Source organism: Oryctolagus cuniculus, chromosome 10 (assembly GCF_051225735.1).
Source record: "Oryctolagus cuniculus isolate XC-2025 breed Fujian yellow rabbit chromosome 10, ASM5122573v1, whole genome shotgun sequence".
In the NCBI taxonomy this organism is placed as follows: Eukaryota; Metazoa; Chordata; class Mammalia; order Lagomorpha; family Leporidae; genus Oryctolagus; species Oryctolagus cuniculus.
This window is the reverse complement of record NC_142876.1, coordinates 23,039,087-23,058,480: the sequence shown is the minus strand read 5'-3', so window position 1 is coordinate 23,058,480 and position 19,394 is coordinate 23,039,087. Positions and strand designations below refer to the sequence as shown.

General features: G+C 40.4%; 1 protein-coding gene across 38 annotated transcripts in view; it reads right to left on the bottom strand.

Annotated features, from left to right (window-relative positions):
* The window catches only part of TCF4 (transcription factor 4), a 386,580-nt gene that overhangs the window by 223,557 nt on the left and 143,629 nt on the right, over positions 1 to 19,394 (bottom strand). For 2 of the 38 annotated variants that reach the window (XM_089305111.1, XM_089305112.1), the window contains exon 1: positions 6,433 to 6,567. The exons of the other annotated variants lie outside the window; for them this stretch is intronic. In XM_089305111.1, coding sequence (XP_089161237.1) covers positions 6,433 to 6,493 — 61 coding nt within the window. In that variant the 5' untranslated portion in view covers positions 6,494 to 6,567. Of the gene's footprint in view, positions 1 to 6,432; positions 6,568 to 19,394 lie in introns of those variants that run through there. 38 annotated transcript variants of the gene reach the window in all.

Below are 19,394 nucleotides of genomic sequence, written 5' to 3'. Positions count from 1 at the left end.
GCCCTAAAATTCAGAGAGGCAGAAAACAGGGAATGGAGTGGTCTAAACAGAGACAACAGTTATGAGCCCAGGGCCTGGGGAGTGTGGACGCCACAAGGTTGAAATGCAGCAGGTGAGGAAAAAATACAGTAAAAAATGCAGCACTCCCTTGCCCCGTGCAAGAACTTGAGGAATTCCAAAAGGGTGCCTGGAAGATGAAGGATTCCTCGATTCAATCACGGGTAGCTGGCAGGGAGCAACACACAATCGTTTCTCTGAAGCACTAGGGAGAGAAGTGAGCCTGGGAAGAGAAAGGTGCACATCGGAAGAGGAGGAAGAGAAAACAGACACCACGTGAGGACAGCACAGCAAAAAAGGAGGCAGCCTGTCCACATTCCCCAGCAAGTTGGCCAAAATCAAGACCAGGAATGATGAGCACAAATAAATCAATGGCCTGCCTTTCTTTGTCTTGCATGAGGTAGGGTTGTTAGTATGAATGAAGTAACTGCAGACACTCCTAGGCAGCTCGGTCTTTTCCAGCCCAGTATTCCAGGATCCAGTAGGCTGCCTGGCCCTAAAAAGGATTCCTCCAATAACACTGGCCAAATCAATGACCCTGTGAATATCCTGAAAACAATAATGAAACCCAATGAACATTTCACACACATTAAACACTGGACACAATGGGGTAACTCTAAAGGGACTGAGATCTCGGGGGAGGGGAATGATAAAAAGGGGGCATTTTGGTTATTCAAAGCCCACTTAGGATAATTTTAAGTACACTAGCTTATTTCCTTTAAAGCCATATTTCAATGGGTCTAAAGAATTAACTAGATAAAAACAAACCCATAATACATTTGCGATCGTCCTAAGAGACGAGTTCTTTTTCCTTTCCTTTCCTACTCCTCCATTCTTCCGACTTCTTGAAGATTACTGGAGTAGACTCCTCCTAAGCTTTAGAAGCTGTGTTTTCTTCTTCTCACCCCTTCGTCACCTGTTTCAGCAGGAGCCTGATTTCTTTCGTAGTTCTTCATTCTCCCCTGGGAAATTTATGTCTGTTTCTGGCATCTGTCCCCCATCCTCCTTTGTGAACACCGAGGTGAAAAATTCATTTATTTTTTAGCAGTGTCTCCATCGTCTGTCAATAAATTACCCTTTCTATCTCTGAGACTCTGCAAACCACTTTTCCGAATTCCAATTCTTTAGGTGCTTGGAGAAAGGATTCATTATTAGTTATCATGATCTCATAGGTAATCTTCTTTTCATCTTAATTTTTTTAGGTTTTTTGATATCCTTTACATCTTTCTGTAATCACACCCATCTCCTCTATAGCACTTGGTGTCAACTGTGCTTTTTTCTTAATAAATAATTACTCTGTACGCTTCAGTTTCCAACTGTTGGTGTGATAGTTGGAACTTTCTTAAGGTGTGTTTATTTTTACTTAACACAATTCTTGAGGATCTGCTTGTGGACCTGATCTCGGAATACACTTGCCCATTCCCATCCTGGGAGCTTTTCCCTTCAGTCTCTGCGCCTTCACTCCTCATTCTGCTGTACTGGGTCTGACTCTCAAGGCCTGACTTGTATATTTTGTTTCAAGGGATAGAAAGGCTACAGTTCTGCCTACACATATCCTGTATTTTTCAAAGCTTCAACCAATGGCTAAGAAAATATTAGCTATGAAAAGCATCATTTGATGACCAAATCTGGTGTGTAAGCCATTAGGTCCAAACTCTTGCATATGTCCCAAATTTGCATAACCAAATCAAGCTTCCTAGCTCTCTCTTTCCCTTGTCTAGTCTGACCACAGCCTTGCTAAAGCCTCTAGAGGGATTATCATCATGCTCTTAAAATACTCTCCCATTCTACACTTCCAATCAGGTCCTTTGTTTCAGATAAAACTTAATCAAGAAGGGTTTTATGTAAGTTTCCACTTGTACATAATGATAAATAGCTTAAGCTACATTCAGAACATTCACAATCATTATTTTTCTTTCTTTACCATACACAGATAAATCACATTTTATCTACCCCATTATTTCCCATGATTATGTCCATATTTTAGTGGTCCTTGCTATCTGATAAGCAGAATTTAACTCCTTTCCCACTGCCAATGTTGTAACTTTTCATTATTAAGCAGTATTAGCTTGTTCCTGCAATGTCAGGCAATGTCCTATCCTCCCAAACAAAAAAAACTCACGAATGAAAATCAAGTAGTCATCCTCTGAACACTAGGAAGTGCCTCCATTTTCTCATAAGTGCTTATCACACCCACTGAAAAGTGGATGTGGTATGCATATTAAAAATGATTTTGAGAGACCAAACACTAGAAAACAGCACAGCTTGAGTTATCTGGCTAGATGCTACCTAATAAATATAATAAAAGTACAAGATAGAAAGATTTCACCCCTCTCTTATGGAACAGACTAAGGGAACTGAATAAATAAAATTAAGACAGGCACCAATCATGAGACACTTAAGTAGGCCACAGCATAACGTGAATTTATGTGCTGTTCTTTTTATCCAAAAAACACATCATCATACCCATTCCAAATAAGTGTAAATTTGCACAATTAGAAAGGACTTTTCTAGGATCACTAAGAAATCACGCGATCCAGTCCCGTGTGCTAATTGGTAACGCTTTTACCACAGTTAACTGGATTTTCTTATAGCACTAATGTTCCTCCACTGACACAACTTAGCAGGCAATGTATTTACAAAACTATAATAGCCTGAAAAGAATTAACAATGAACAATGTGCAAAATAGTCAATTACAGGCTTAAACTTTAAACAAGCACTTACAATGAAGATTAAAAAAAACTATCTTGGCTATTGGGTCATTTTCCAGGCTACTAACTGCTAAACCATGTGCAGAACGTGCTTCCAATTTAACCACCCAGATTTTCTAAAAAGGCAGATAGCTTTGCTCTGCAAGTAGAATCAAGTTGGTCTTCAATTTGATTTTTTAAAAGGAAGCAGTTCAACATTTTTTTTCTCGAGATTATCAGAAAAAGAAAGAAAAAGGGAAGTAGGTTTTATTTTAAGGATGCTAATTTATCCATCCATGAAAGCAAAAAATATAACCTTACTTTGGTTTAGAAAGAGGCAGTAGATGAATTAATTTTACGACCCCATCAGTTTCTGAGGATTACTGACCACAAGCCTCAGCTCTTCTGAGACAGCACTGGCAATGGATACAAATGCAAACAATTGCACAAAGGAGGTCAGGATGATTTTTAAAAGCTACAGAGACCTCATAGGTCTTGAAAATAATGGGATACCATGAAATCTGAAACCTCAGAATGGCTTGCTTCTTTCTTCTATCAGTACCAGATCACAAGCCATAGATAAGAAAATGACCAGAACAGAAGAGAGGTGCACAGAAGGACATCTGCATTCTCACATGTGTGCAAAGGACTTTATCACAGTACAGAATAAACACCTGAAGCTCTTACTCTTCTGAAACTGCTGTTACCAGGCTTCTGCAGAAGTCTGCAGAAGTCCTACATTCTATCAGGCTGAACTAAAATGGATTAGCTTTTGGGGCCAGCACTATGGCATAGTAGGTAAAGCTCCCATCTGCAGTGCCAGCATCCCATATGGGTGCCAGTTCAAATCCTGGATACTCCATTTCCAATCCAGCTGTCTGCTATGTCCTGGAAAAGCAGTAGAAGATGGCCCAAGCCCTGGGGTCCCTGTACCCTTGTGGGAAATCCAGAAGAAGTCCCTGGCTTCGGATCTGATCAGCTCCAGCCATTGCAGTCATCTGGGGAGTGAACCAGCAGATGGAAGACCGACCTCCCTCTCTCTCTTTCTACCTCTGCCTCTCTGCAATTCTGCCTTTCAAATAAATAAATACATCTTCAAAAAATGGATTTTTAGTGTCCCACTTGTTTTTCTTGTGGGCATGATCAAACAGAGGCACCTAAAGAACAGTCTGTCCACAGGAAAGTCTATAACCAGGCTGTGGGATACTAATGCATTCCCCCTCTCTGTGAATGTGCCTTCCTATCAAATGAATGCCCTACAGTACAAGTCTTGCTCCCAAAAATTTCCTGCCCTATGGAGAGGGTAGGGCGGGGAAGCTCACACATGGCTCTCCAGAGGTCTGATTTTTCACAAGAGATTCATGTTCCTCAAAATTTGTCATGAGTCTAATTTTCAATCTAGAGTTTAACGATGTCTCCTAGTAAACTCTTCGTAAATGAACAAACAGCTCACTCTCCAACTATCATTAGTATTAACCAAAATTTTCATATACCTTTAGCACCTATAATTTAACATCTGCCTCACCTTATAATTTGAACTTAAAATCAAGTGTAGGTGAAGAGCCATACAGGACTTTTGCGCATGTAATCCTGACGTTTCATTGCTGGCATTGTTTACTTTTAGTCCTTTCTTCAAGAGGCCCAATAAAGTAGCCAGTTAGTGACTATCATCAGCAGATTTATTCATCACTATAACTTATCTATTGCCAAGTAAATTTGGTTAATCACACAATTCAAAATCCACACTTGCTTCTTCCATTGGTCATAAAATACACACTTGTATTGAGTTTTTCCAGAGAATAACACATGGATAAAAGAGAAAAGGAGCAGCAATTATAGAAACAGACACATGTAATAGCAACAGAGAACACAGAGAGTTCTAGAACACAGCGATGTTCTAGGCACTCTTTTATGCATTAGACAGATTAATATCTCACTTATGTCGCTCAGCAATCCTAACAGGTGGATTTGATAAAGTATCTTCAATGTATATATGAGGAAACTATGACTCAGAGAAAATAACTTAAACAAGATCACACAGGTAGTCAAGGGTGGAGCTAAGATTTAGAAGAGGGCACACTACTAATCCTGCCACTCATGCCATCCAGCCTCTGATATTAACAGGATGAAAGGATACCCTCATGGCATATGTGCAGAACAAAACCAACAATAAGAAATCAGATGAGGATAAATACCAAGTCCCATTCTACAGAAAAAAGTGGAAGACCTGGTTGAAAACAATTAATGTTAAAACAAAGCAAAACAATGATTTTAATGGACCAAATGCTCAATTTTCAGTCAATGCTAAGCATGGATGGATTATAAATGCAATCTTAGGCTGCATGAACAATGACAGCAGATTCACTCCAGTTCAAATCAGATCTGCAATGTTAGGGTAAACCCTGGATTCACCACTTGTTGAGGGAAAGAGATCGTACAGAACACATGAAGAAGACAGACCAGGACTACCATCATGAATAAAACCACGTTCTCCAGTATCCTGAACATTTCTGAATAATACTTTAGAAGGAAGTGAGGATTATCATCTTCAAAAATGTGTGGAATGAGAGACAATACATAATAGTACATTCAGACTAAAAATGAGTAGCCCAAGCTGAGAGCTATGGACTTGAGAACTTCCAGGAAGTCATGAGGCCATGGTCTGCCTTGTCAGTGTTGGCTTCCTCAATGCAGGAGATGAACAAGCAGAAGAATGCAAGCAGCCACTCATTCACTTTTTCATTCATACACACATGCATTAGATACAGTGCCACCTATGTGCCAACAACTTTGCTGGGGGCTCAGCTAAAATGATTCCTACACTGGCAGGGAAGTTGATGTAAATCAGAAGAGGCCGAAATTCCATTCCAGCTTTAAGAATGTATCAAGTCTTACCAAAACGATGGGTAGATTAATGCTCTAAACAAAAGTTTCATTCCAAACTATCTTACCAGGGGAAAAAAGGATAGGGAGAGAAGAAAGGAAGGAAGGAAATAAAAATAGTATGTTTGTGATGAATGATTAAATATAACAATGACAATGTCTACTGGTCAAACAAGAATTAGCCAGTTTTCCTCAAGATACCACATTTGTCGAGGGGAAAAAAGGTTAGATAGTGGCTTTTTTTTTTTTTTTTTGGTCAATTTAGGAACTTTAGAGAACAAAGTAACTTACCATAAAATAACCTCACTTTTTTCCCTGAGTAACTTATTCATTTCCATGATTTTACCTACCAAATATGGAATATTCTATGCCAAAATGCAATCTTAGTCAATAACCACAAATCCATCCATCCACAGACATCTAAAATAATTCATCAAAAACTAAATTTACCATCTTAATCCCTCAAAAGCTACTTCTCTTTCCATATTCTACATCTTAATGAACAGTTTTGCATTCCAAAGATGGCTGAAGCCAAACACCAAAGTGCTCAGGATAACCTCTCCTTTATCTATCAAGTACTAAGTCTAAGTATTCTCACCAATTTAGTATCACTCAAATCCACTGCTGCTTCTTCATCCCCATCATTTCTGATCCAGTTCAATCTCTCATTATTTCCTTTTGGAACTGCTTTAATCACTCCCTGACCAAGCTCTTTGCCTCTCGAGTTGCCTCCTGTTCACAGATGCCTGAGCTCTTGGTCTATATTGTAAAGCAGACCACACTATCCAATATTCCACCTACCACACAAGAAAGACACTTCACTTTTCTGGGCCCAGGATTCTCTTCCGATTTTGCTTGCCATCCCTTGCTCTGTGAAATTAGGCCTTAGTCTCCTACAACTGCTATAGTTCCAGGCTTCCTGTTATATTCTCTGGCCCCCACACCTCAACTCAGCCAATTTTCTTTTCACCTGGCTGGTTCTAACTTACCTTGTAAGACTCAGCTCAGGCGGAATCACTTACACTATTACAAAATTCATGTTGACTCATCTAATGACTGCTTCTAATTCCTTTCTCCACTGCCTGACTCTTGAGTTACAGACAGACCTAACGCTCGAAGTTCACTTTCCCATCCCAGTTTTTCTCTAAGCTACAGGTAGATGTCTACTAGAGGTCTGGCCAGTAAGTTGTTAGTAGAATACTACTCAAGGCCACTGGTGGCTCAGTATGCTTTTTACGCCCTGAAGAAAAGGGATATAGTAGGAATGAATGCTACCCTAATCTTTGCCTGCCCTGTTTCCTGTCGTGGATGAACTCTGAGATGATGTTTGAGGTTTAGCTGCCATCTTGCAAGAAAATGCAAGATGAGAGAAAGAGCTGACAAATGAAAATCAGCACGCTAGGAAGGGCAGAGAAGAAAGACTGGGGCATGCAACCTCCTACCTGCTGGCATTTCCTGAAGTGGAGAGGAGATCCTTTGTTCCACTAGCCTGCTATTACCAGGCTTTCGATTAGCTGCAGCTGAACACATGTTTACCTGCTACTGCATCTCTGGGAAGTGCTTCCATCTTGCCTACCACTGATGCAGGGCAGCACTCATAAAAGACAAAGGTTTTGGAGTTCTGCAGATCTAGCTTCAAATCTGGACTCTGTCACTTACTGGCTACACAGCATTATGCAGGTAACCTAATCTCTCTGATCCAGCTTGAGGATGCCTAGGGTATTACTCAGCTTTCCATGACTATAACAAAACACCTGTGACAACTAACCTTGTAAAGAAAATAGGTTTATTTAGTTCATAGTTTTTGCGTTCAAAGTTCAAGATTGGACAGAACCACGGGATTGTGATGAGGAAGGCAGATGGCAGCACATCATGGCAGGAATGTATGAGTGTGGGAGTGCATGTGTGTGTGTGTGTGGGAGGGGGGGAGAGAGAGAGAGAGAGAGAGAGAGAATTTGTGTGTAGGTAAGAGCTGACATCACCAAAAGGTAAGTCAGAGAGAGATTCAGGTACCATAAGTCCTTCCAAGGGTATACTGCCAATGAGCTAGACTTCTCACTAAGCCCTCACCTGACAATAGCATAATCTTCAAGATTAAGTCTCCAAATACCTTGGGAGACATAAACCACATTCAAACCAAATAACCTAGCAAAGAACTTATTGTAAAAAGTAAATTAAATACTTGATATAAAGTATTCAGCAAATGTCCAGTATACCACACATACTCAAATATTTTAGCCATTATTATGAGAAAGCTGATGGTTAGGTGCCCCTGCTATGTAACCAACAGCAACCCTGTGCACACGTTCATTATTTTCCTAATACTTGAGTTATGTATGATATCCACCTGATCCCTTCCTTAGGATCTGGGCCAAGCTTAAAGCAATATCACTTTCTAGTACCCAACAGAGGGCCTGTCTATTGCAGGCTTCCCCCAAGCATTTGTTGGATGAGTCAATACATGAACAAATGATTACTTTGAATGTTGAAGGTTTTTGGTTGACTTTTAGTAAAATAGAATTTTATACGGTTTTTTTTTATAACAAAGATATACTAGGGACCATATAATTGCAGACATACTGATAACCTAATTTTATTTATCAAGCAGTCAATGAGACTTTTAAAGCAACAACATGTTCACTTTGCTTTCACAAATGTCTACGTTGCCTTTCCCTCACTGCTGTTAAGAAAGCATTTCCGCTATGTCTGCAAATCACGACAGCTAAGATATGAGGTGTAAACACCACTCATGAGAGAGCCAGGCCAAAAACTGAACTTGAGGTCTTACAATTCATCTTCTTTATCTTTCAACTTAGCCATTAGAAAAGGTTCTCACTCTGAATATCGACTTAGCTGAAATCATGAAATGAGCAACCCCAATTGTTTTGGGGGTGGGAATAAAGACAACATCCTGAAATATAAGAAATTCACCAGAATATTTTCCCTATGCAGTGTTTTGCTGTCTATGGCCAACCCCATACTCTTTAAATCTGGCTGCAAAAAAAAAAAAAAAAAAAAAAGCTATCTAATCACAATGTCCATAAAAATAGTGTTTAACATAAAAATCAGCCCTCTTTTAGTAAAGCTTTTTCACGCATACAGAGCACATTTCCTTTAAAAAAAAAAAACAGGGGGGTACATTTTCTTGTAATAAGGTAAAGCGATCTGCTCTGATAAAACAGGTGCTGAAATTTATATATTCTATTACAGCCTTACAAGCCTCCACTAATTATTAATTATCCACCTAAGTGTATACTACTTTACACATCCTGCCCCTTAACTAGAGCGCTCAGAGAAGCTATTGTACGTTGCCCAACTAACGGACCATGTCTTCAACAGCTCAGTGGCCTAGCAAATGCAAAGATTTTCCCCTATGCACGCTTCACAGTGCTCACGCAGACCCACCGCCTACACAAACCAACTGACTCTCCATGGCCACATTCCACCTTGAGGAGCATGGGTAACTTAGGGAGGGCTCTAGCTGGGGACAACAGCAACAAGTCAGAACCAGTTTAGAAAGCAGCATCTCATCAGTGTTTGCAAGGACCCAACTGTACTCTCTCGTTCTGCTCTGCAAATGTTTTAAAGAAGCCACATAGAGACTTCTTTTTATTCTAGAACAGGTGTGAGCTCAATTCTACTCTTAAACTAGTATCAGCTCAGCTTAGAGAACAGCCATAAATTTTTATTTCAGAACCAAATGAAACTCATGAGGCTGAGGGGCATTAACTATTAAGACACTTTTGAAAAACTGGGTACAAGGCTGCTTTCTTGTTTTATTTTCAGTCTATGTTCAAACTACACATACACTTTACAAAGAATGGAAAATGTAATCACATGAAAGTATTTATATTTAGAATGCTTTTAATTCTGAGGAAACAAAACACTTCAGAGCTTTTTCCCCTTCCTCTATCATTTCATGAGTTGGGTCAAAAACAGCAATAAAGAAACTAAGGTTAAAGTGGAAAATGGATTGATGAAAATCACAAGGATATCAAACTGCTGTTTGCCAAGTTATTTTTTTCCCATAACTAGCTAACAGCGATCATCCACAGCTGCCATGATAGTCCACCAAGATATTTTAAATATTTATTAACAGATATTTAAAATATCTGTTCTTGCTGCATCTCAGCTTCCAAACCGTACTTGTGAGACCATCAACAATTAAGGAAAAGGGAAACTTCTGCAATGGAAAAAACCACCCACGGCTTAAAGTATGAATTTAATTTTGTCAAGAGACCAATTTTTCAAGCTTCCAAAAATATGGATATTAGGCTCATTTCCAATTACTCCGAAAGTTCTGAAGGAGACCAGGTCACTAATAAATTCTCTTCCATGATTTGCTATCGCCAATTAAGTACAATCAGTTACACATAAAGAGTTTATGCTTGCATAGCATTCAGATTTGGCTACTGAACTGTTAAGAATACAGCTTGGTCTGAATAGCCAAGGTGAGGAAGAGGCCCCAACAATTAGTAACCCAGTAATTTCAGAGACTCAGACAACCCAGCTCATGCTGATAACACAAAGGCCAGAAAACTGCACTTTGCAATCGGAATGCTCTAAAAATAGCCTTTTCTGTGTCTTTTCCCCTCCTCTTTCACTTCTTTTGTCTTTCCCTTCTCCACCAAATGTTACCAGACATGGCCCACTTTCTATTTTCATTCAGCTTTTTGTTACTTTAAAATTTTTTTTTATTCATTCAGTTTTAATATGGCCCATGAGGGGTGGTGTTTAATTAATCACTTCCACATTCTGCCAAAATTCACTACATGGGGCTTTAGTTTGCATATCAAGCTGGCCAACTCCAATAAACAGAAAAACAGCCTACATAAGACAATAGTAGGTGCAGTAAGAATTTACATTTACTGAATCTCAGTGCCAAGGGATTTTCATGTTATTTCAATTCAACCCAGGGCAGCTCAGGTGAGACCTTCTAATGCATCACTACAGAAACTTACACGTGGTCACAAATTGGATGGTGGTGAGCTGTTGGCCAAACCAACGTCCAGCCAAAGACAAAGCCTTTATTCAGTCTACCATCTTTCACATCCCCCATTTTAGGGTCTCTCCCATTATTTTTGATCTGTAAGAAAGCATTACATTCTTTATTTTAAACAAAAACAACATAAGATTCTAGATCTTATACCAATTTAGAGTCTCATTATAAGTTTTTCTATTAATAAACATGTGTCAAGGAATTTCAGAATGAATAATAAGCAATCATCAAGAAAATGAAAAATGTTGGGGCTGAATCTCTTAAAGCTTCGAAATTATTTTAATTTAATTTAACCTCAATTTCTGCTCCATTTTGTAACTGTTGGTTCCTAGGCCTAATAGTCTGCAAAGGAAATAAAATGTGACATATACTGAGTACTTCTTGCTACTCAAAAATAATACATGGTACCTATGGACATAAACTCTGAGAGTGGAAGGAATAAGAAAATAATCCTATTGAGGGGCACCATTCTATGTCAATCTTCCTTGAATAAGAAAGACCAGAAGTGCAACAGGACTATCTCCAGAGCATTCCCAAGATCACAGAAGGTATCTGGAAAAATACCTCTTTGATGACAAGCATCATGCCTAGCAGTGACTCCTTTATTCAGCTGACCAACAATGCAGGCAAAGAAATCTCAATTTGTCAGTGGGTCCCTGGACTCACTACTCAAACATCACACCAAGGGAAAGATTTTACCTAGGTATAAGGATGAAACTTGAGAACATTTAAAATGGAAAGAAAAACGGCTGGAGGCAAATATTTCACAAAGGGGCACATCTGAATTCAACAAACCTGTCCCCAAAGAGGTACTTATTTTATAGGATTACTGTTTTTGTGGACAGGCTAAAAAAGAAGTCTTTCCATTTTGGTCTTGATGTTTACAGAACTGAACATTCTATACTACCTCCACCTGCTCATGCCTTCTGTCACACTCTCATTAGAAGGCAAAGGTATTTTAAAGCAGCTATTGCTCAAAACCCAGTCTCTAGACTTTTCAATTCATTATACAGACAAAAGTGACAGACACCCAATGTACAGCCTTGCAATGTCATAGCAGTCAAACGATAGAGAACAATGGTTAACAGCCTCAAGACGTCACATCTCTCAGGGATCTGGGGACTGTAAGCGAGCCTGCCATTGCTGTCCTCAGCAGAGAAATATGAAAACTGGGGCTAGTCTGAAATTTGCCCAATGCCCCATCATCACCAAGTAGAAAAGTCAAGACTAAGGCTGAAGTGTTCCCTAGAGCCCACTGTGTCATGATGCCTCTTAACACCTGCACTGCTTCAAATTGTGCTTTGTCTCTTTGGTCTGAACGAATGATACAATGGAAACAAACAAAATCATTTTACTTTGATTGAAGACCAAATAGCACTTAACGGGAAGACATAACTGTCATGTATATCAAGTCTATGGAACCCCTAAACTAAACTGATATTAATCTCTTGGAGTCAAGGGACAATGAAACATGTGAGAGATTCAAACTGTAATCCAGTCAAGAAGTGGGACCCTGGTTAATAAATCCACATGCATATCTTTAATGTCAAACTTAAGCAAAATTCAAAGAAGCTCTCTTCCCAATGAAAAACATAGAGAAAAACTTTACTACTGAATTAAAACAGTACTGGTTATTTTGCATCCCATTTATCTTTAATGATAGATGATCCTTTCCCCTGCCTATATTCTCAACTACCTGAATCATGCCATAACGGTTCAATAGGGATGGAGAAACTTCTGGCCAAAATGGGATCTGGCTCCCAGAATTTCATCAAGTCTTGGCATATTGGCTAAAATTAAGTGTCTTTGGGCTGCACCTAATCTCCCACGTTAAGAATCACCAAGGGGCTGGCACCGTGGTGTAGCAGGTAAAGTACCGCCTACAGTGCCAGCATCCCAGGTGGGGGCTGGTTCGAGTCCCAGCTGTTCCACTTCCAATCCAGCTCTCTGCTATGGCCTGGGAAAGGAGTAAAGGATGGCTCAAGTCCTTGGGCCCCTGCACCCACATGGTAGACCTGGAAGAAGCTCCTGGCCCCTGGCTTCCAATCAGCATAGCTCCAGCCGTTGCGGCCATCTGGGGAGTAAACCAGCAGATGGAAGAATCTTTCTCTCTGCCTCTCTATAACTCTGCCTTTCAAATAAAATCATCAAACACAATTGTGTGTACATATTAGAAGGAAAAAGGTTTTCTCTACCCCTCCCCTCCACCCTTGCCCAGACAGTATGCACTGTAGTCTGAGTGTTCACGGGTGACATGGCCAGTTGTTGGTACTAAGTTCCCTGGAGATGATTTTGGGAAAGAGGATCTCTGACACTGGAAGGGCATGTCCCTAGCCCTTGCTGCTCCATGGTGCCAGGTCAGCTCTGAATGAGAGCAATCAAAGACTGTGGGCGTGGGAACTAGCCTTTGGCTCTGCCAAGTACCACCAAAGGAACTGGGGAAAGACTGGTGGCTGGAGCCATGAGCTTACTGCACGATCAGCATGCTCTAGACAGACTGGTAGGTAGGAAGTCAAGCCAGAGACGGAAATGATGAGGTTCTAGGTAACACAGATGTGAAGAGGTCTGGCGCCGGTTGCTGCCGCGCTCAAAGGATTAGATGAAGCAAGGCACAGGCCGCGCAGGTGAGATGTGCACAGCAAGCCTCAGACTCCTTTTTCCACACAAGACTCTCTCGTGCCTATACTTTTCCACCTCCCTTTTGTCAACATAGGGAAGTCTCTGTTATCTGCACATCAAAAATATTTTCGGGAAAAATGCATCTGTACTGAACATTCACACTTTTTTCTTGTTATCATTCCCTAGACAATACTGTATAACAACTATTTACATAGCATTCATATTGTATTAGGTATATCCAGTAATCTAGAGATGATTTAAACAATACATGAATATGTGCTTAAGTTACATTCAAATATTATGCCATTTTATATAAAGACTGGAACATTTGCAGAGTTTGGTATCTACAAAAGTCTTGGAACCCATTTCTCATGGATGCTGAGGGATGACTGTGTGCCTATTTTCTATTCTGTTTAATTTGCTGGCCATAATTTAGAATTGAGACATATTTTGTCTATCACATGAAAGTGTGAACCTTAATCTTAATTTCTAAAACTGTTAAATTAAAAATTACATATTTTTCTCTTATAAAATTAAACGGTGTGGAGCAGGTGTTTAGCCTAGCAGCTAACATACCTGCATCCCACATTAGAGTACCTGGGTTCAGTTTCTGACTCCAGCTTCCTGCTAACGTAAACCCAGGGGGACAGCAGGTGATGGCTCAAGTAGGTGGGTCCCTGCCAGTTAGACCTGGGTTGAGTTCCCAGCTCCTGGCTTCAGCCCTGACTCAGCCCTGGCCAATGCAGTTGAGGAGTGGACCAACAGAAGACAATGCTCCTTGCCTGTTTCTCCATGTGTGTGTTTCTGCCTCTCAGATAAGCAAACTGTGAATCAAAATACTCAAAGTTGGTAATCGCAATATAAACTCCCAACTCCCTTCTCTTCTTTCTGTTTCCACCATAGACGCTGTAGAAGCTATTGTGTGCATCCCCCACTTCCAACTTATCCAGCTTGAGGTGGCCATGGGTTACGGGAGAGCGCTGAGCTCAGGGAGGTGGGAATTGCATTCCTAACTCACCCACTCCCTCCTTTCTGCATCAAACCCAAACCTGACATCTAAAACTGTGACAGTCCTCTTGAGACAATGCAGGGAAGGACAAAGAATCACAAAGCTACCAACCCTGATGTCACTGAGCTAAAAACCAATTCTAGCAGTGGCCTCTTGCAGCATGGACAAAATTATTTTCATACCACTACTAGTTACATTTCCCGGTAGTTCTAAGCAAATTCATCTTTACCTGATAAAAACAGTTTTCTACTCTCAGGTGAATGTGAGATTATTTATTTCCTTTTATGGTGAGTAACTTCCTATTTGAGAAATCTTCTCCAGGTATTTAGATGATCTGTCACTTTTGGCCACAGTTTAAGTACTGCAGTATCACCTTTTCTGTGGATTCACTTGCTATGGCTTTAGTTACAAATGATCAACTTCAGTCCAAAAATGTTAAATAAAAAATCCCAGAAGGACCCTGTTCATAAGTTTTAAATTGCATACCATTCTGAGTAAACATGAAATTTCACACCACCCCTCTTCTTCCCACTCTAGGTATCAATAACTCTTTGGTCCACATATCCACACTGTATGTGGTACTCACCCATTAATCACTTAACAGTCTTATCAGGTATCAGATCAACTTGCTGTATTACAGGGCTTGTGTTCAAGTAACACTTTATTGAATAACGGCTCGAAAACACAACAGTAACAATGCTCGCAATTCAGATCCGCCAAAGAGAAGACATAAAATGTTGTTGTTTATCTCTTACTATTCCCAATTGTATAAATTAAACTTTGTTATAGTATGTGTATGTGTATATAGAAAAAAAACACGGTATTTATAGGACTCAATAATATCTGTGGTTGCAGGCATTACCTGGGGTCCTTGGACCCTATCCCCTGAGGATAAGTACAACAAATATAGCATTTTTCGGATTAACAGTTCTTCTACATTTTATAACTGGCTTAGTAGAAAGTATTTGACTAATGACAATGAGTAGGCGGCAGAATGGGAAGGAAACAAAACCAGTGAAAGAAGAACAGAAATGCTCACTGACTGGACAACAGGAAACAGTTATCTTATCTGAATACTGGGAACATTCAACTTCTTTCCAATGGCCTTGAAAAGTTCTCAACTTCTGATTTTACTTATCTCTTCTTATAAATAAGATAATCGGTGGTGTGTATATTAAAAACTGAAATTGACCACACTGTAACTTGCCTCATTTCCCAGCCAAAGAACAGGATTCAGTGCAACTAAGAATATAGCAACACAGATGAAAATATGGGTTTCTATAAGAATGGCTCTGGTTTAGGGTGTTCTTGCGTGACTTTAATTTTTTTAATATTTATTTTATTTTTATTTGGAAGGCAGAGTTACACAGAGAGGGAGAGACAGAGAGATTCATCCATCCACTGGTTCACTCCCCAGATGGCCAGGAGCCAAGAGCTTCATCCAGGTCTCTTATGTGGGTGCAGGTGCCCAAGCACTTGGGCCATCTTCTGCTATTTTCCCAGGCTCATTAGCAAGGAGCTGGATCTGAAGTGAAGCAGCCAGGACTTGAACCATTTATATGGGATGCCGGCACTGAAGGCAGAGGCTTTACCACTGTGTCACAGTGCTGGCCTCCTTGCCTGACTTTAATAGATGAGCTTTGCATTCAGGATTTAAGTCCTACACAAGGGCACTTCAAATGGAAAATGGAATTAAAAGGTAAGTTTGTTTTAGGATAAAAAAATTTTTGAATCTAGGCATAGCTTTTCATGATGTGCCTTTCCATGAACTTTTAAAAGTCCTTACATATGCAAGGGCACAAATTTTTCTTTTTATTTACTTATTTATTTATTTGAGCCACAGAGAGAGGTAGAGATGGAGAAAGAGAGATCTTCCATCACTGGTTCACTCCCCAGATGGCCCCAACAGCCAGAGCTGAGCTGATCCTAAGCTAGGAGGCAGAAGCTTCTTCTGGGTCTCCCATGTGGGTGCAGGGTCACAAGGACTTAGGCCATCTTCTGCTGCTTTCCTAGGCATATTAGCAGGGAGCTGGATTGGAGTGGAGAAGCTGAGACTTGAAACATGCCCAGGTGGGATGCAAGCATTTCAGGCCAGGGTTTTAACATGCTGCGCCAGTGACAGCCCCAATTTTTCTTATGATAAACTGAATGGCGTTGTCCAGGAACTTTTTAAAAGTCCCCTTGTGACACTAATTCCCTGATTCATACAAGTATTAAACCATTCAATGGCATGTGTTGATGTCCAACAATTCTATGCCTAGCACTGGGCTATATAAATACTTTTCCTCCTGGTGACTCAACTTAATGAGGTATTATTTGATCCCTGATCAACCCAGATCCTTAACAACAGTTCTGGAATGACTTGAGGTATAACAGAAACATCTATTTGAATCAGGCTTTAAATAATTACATTTTGAAAACACATCACTAGCAAAGTGAGGTGCCAGCGTCCCACATGGGGACTTGTTCAAGCCTTGGCCGCTCCACTTCCCATCCAGCTCTCTGCTGTGGCCTGGGAAAGCAGTGGAAGATGGCCCAAGTCCTTGGGCGCCTGCACCCGCATGGGGGACCAGGAAGAAGCTCCTGGATCCTGGCTTCAGTTCAGCATAGCTCCGGCCATCGTGCCCATTTGGGGAGTGAACCAAAGGATGGAAGAGCTTTTTCTCTGTCTCTCCCTCTCTCTCTGTAGCTCTCTCTTGCAACTAGAAAGAAAGAAAGAGAGAGAGAGAGAGAGAGAGAGAGAGAGAGAGAGAGAGAAAGAAAGAAAGAAAGAAAGAAAGAAAGAAAGAAAGAAAGAAAGAAAGAAAGAAAGAAAGAAAGAAGAAAGAGGAAGGAAGGAAGGAAGGGAGGGAGGGAGGGAGGGAGGGAGGGAGGAGGAGAGAGGGAGGCAGGGAGGGAGGGAGGAGGGAAGGAGCAATACAATTCAGAAGATAAAACAAAGTATAAGGATAAAATGGCAAATCTAAAAGACCAGTTGGACCACTGAAGGAGAAAGCTATCTCAGAGGGCCTCTAAAAGGCTATTTTCCTCACTCAATTTCAAGATGTGAAAATGAGGGCAGGCATTTGTCACAGCAGTTACCGAGCAACTCGGGGCACCGTGAGTTTGAGTCACAGCTCCGATTTTGATTCCAACGTCCTCCTCACGCACACCCTGGGATACGGCAGGTGCTGGTTCAAATGCTTGGGTCCCTGCCACCTAGGTGAGAGACCCAGACTGAGTTCCAAGCTTCAGCCTGGCTCAGCTATGGCCACTGCGGGCAACTGGGGAACAAACCAGCAGATGAGGGAGCTCTCCCCATCTCTCTGAATGTGTCTTTCTGTCTGTCTCCCTTGATGTCTCTCTGCCTTCTATATTTAAAAAAAAAAAAAAAAAAGAAGAGAAAAAAATCCACAAAAATGTGTCATAAAATAAAAAGCTTTGAAAACAAGCTAGCTGCCCTAAGCAGCCACAGGCAGTTGCAGGAAAACAGTAAAAATTCTACTGACTCTCAGCCTTAACAATCAGGATGACTAAAATCCCTTGTGATGGCACTCAAGACAGTCATATTTGTTACTATTTCAGGAAGACAATTTAAGCTTAATGTATTAAAATATGAGAACTCCCAAAGAAAGTAAAATCAAGTAAGTCCATTATTAGAGATTTCTTGTCTCGGAAATTGCTTACACCACAAAACTGGCCCCCACGATACTATTCGGAGAATGTGAATAACCTGAAAAGTGCTTTAAAAAAAGAGCTCTGACTGTCCACAGCGACGTCCCTCACTGGGGAAACTGCCACTGCAGATCACTAACTTCAGAGCATTTCCGATACGAACTAAAATGTCCAGAGCTGACATCTATATTCACAGCCCCACTTTCACGAAGTTCCTAGAATATGATTTGGCCTCTAGAACTTTCAAACATCAAATGTTTGTTGTTTTCACACAGGTTCTGCTCTTCTGGCATTTACCTTCTTGCATGGAAAAACCATCTGACAAGAGGTCAAATAAAATTCATCCACGCTTTGCCAAAAATGATTTTTTCTTTGTGGTTCAGCTTTGCCTTTGAACATTAGGACTTCCAAAAACAGTTTTCCAAGTAAGAACTGATTCACTGGATATTTTTCAATTTTATAATGAGAAGAAAAACTCTCTGCATTAGCATCTACTCGAGTTTGCTGTTTTACAAGAACTCCGTGGCACTCGCCTCTGCCACTGGGATTTGAAAACACTCACAACACTTCACCTTTATGCTGGGCTAAACTCAGGGTAGCCATAAACACGCTGAAGTAATGCAAACCTAAATATTCCTGCTAGGCAAACGGAGCAGTGGAACCGAATTATAATGAGCTAGCAGCTGTCACAATACGACCACAGTAACCAAATCAAAATATCAACCGCTAACCCAGATGAGATTCAAAGGTCATCCCATAAGCCAGCAGCTTTCTTCAGTTCTGCCTGAAACCTCAATCTAATCCTGCAGTGAAATGTTCCACTGAGCTGGTTGAGAAACCAGTTACTCTATGGTGGTAAATTATTTAGGAGGGCTAGAACCAAATACCACAGAAAGGAAACTCAACCATTCGCAACGGGACCTGTAAAAACTTAGCAGCTGATGTTGAACTAAGCTGCACCCAACTGTACAAAAGTAACACTTTTCACATCCTTCAGTCACCAACCCATGTATATAATCTCACTGGGCAATGTGCTCACTTATCCTCAAACAATGTGGGTTTCAATGAAGACTCTGGAACACTAGAAGGGAAATGCATGATTCGATTCTTCCTTGGATCAAAGAGTTTAAGATAGAAAATATATTGTCTACCATTGTAAAAATATTTGGACAATTAGCTACAAAAGTTTAATGCTTGGCAAAGAAAAAAAAAGTCTAAAAAATTCCACACTCTTTGCATATATTTCTTGCCAGGATTCTCAAACTTCTATGGCATATAAATAATCATTTTAAAGACACGGGGATCATTCTCATAGCCTCTCTACCCCATTAACATATTCTGATAGCTACCCAACTGACCACCTGTGAAGTTTTAATCAAAGTGTTTAAAAACAGCAGCAAACAAGTTTCCAACAGATCAAGTGTACATCATTATCATTAGTAATCATGGGTAGTCACAAAGAAGAATGATTTGTATTCTTCA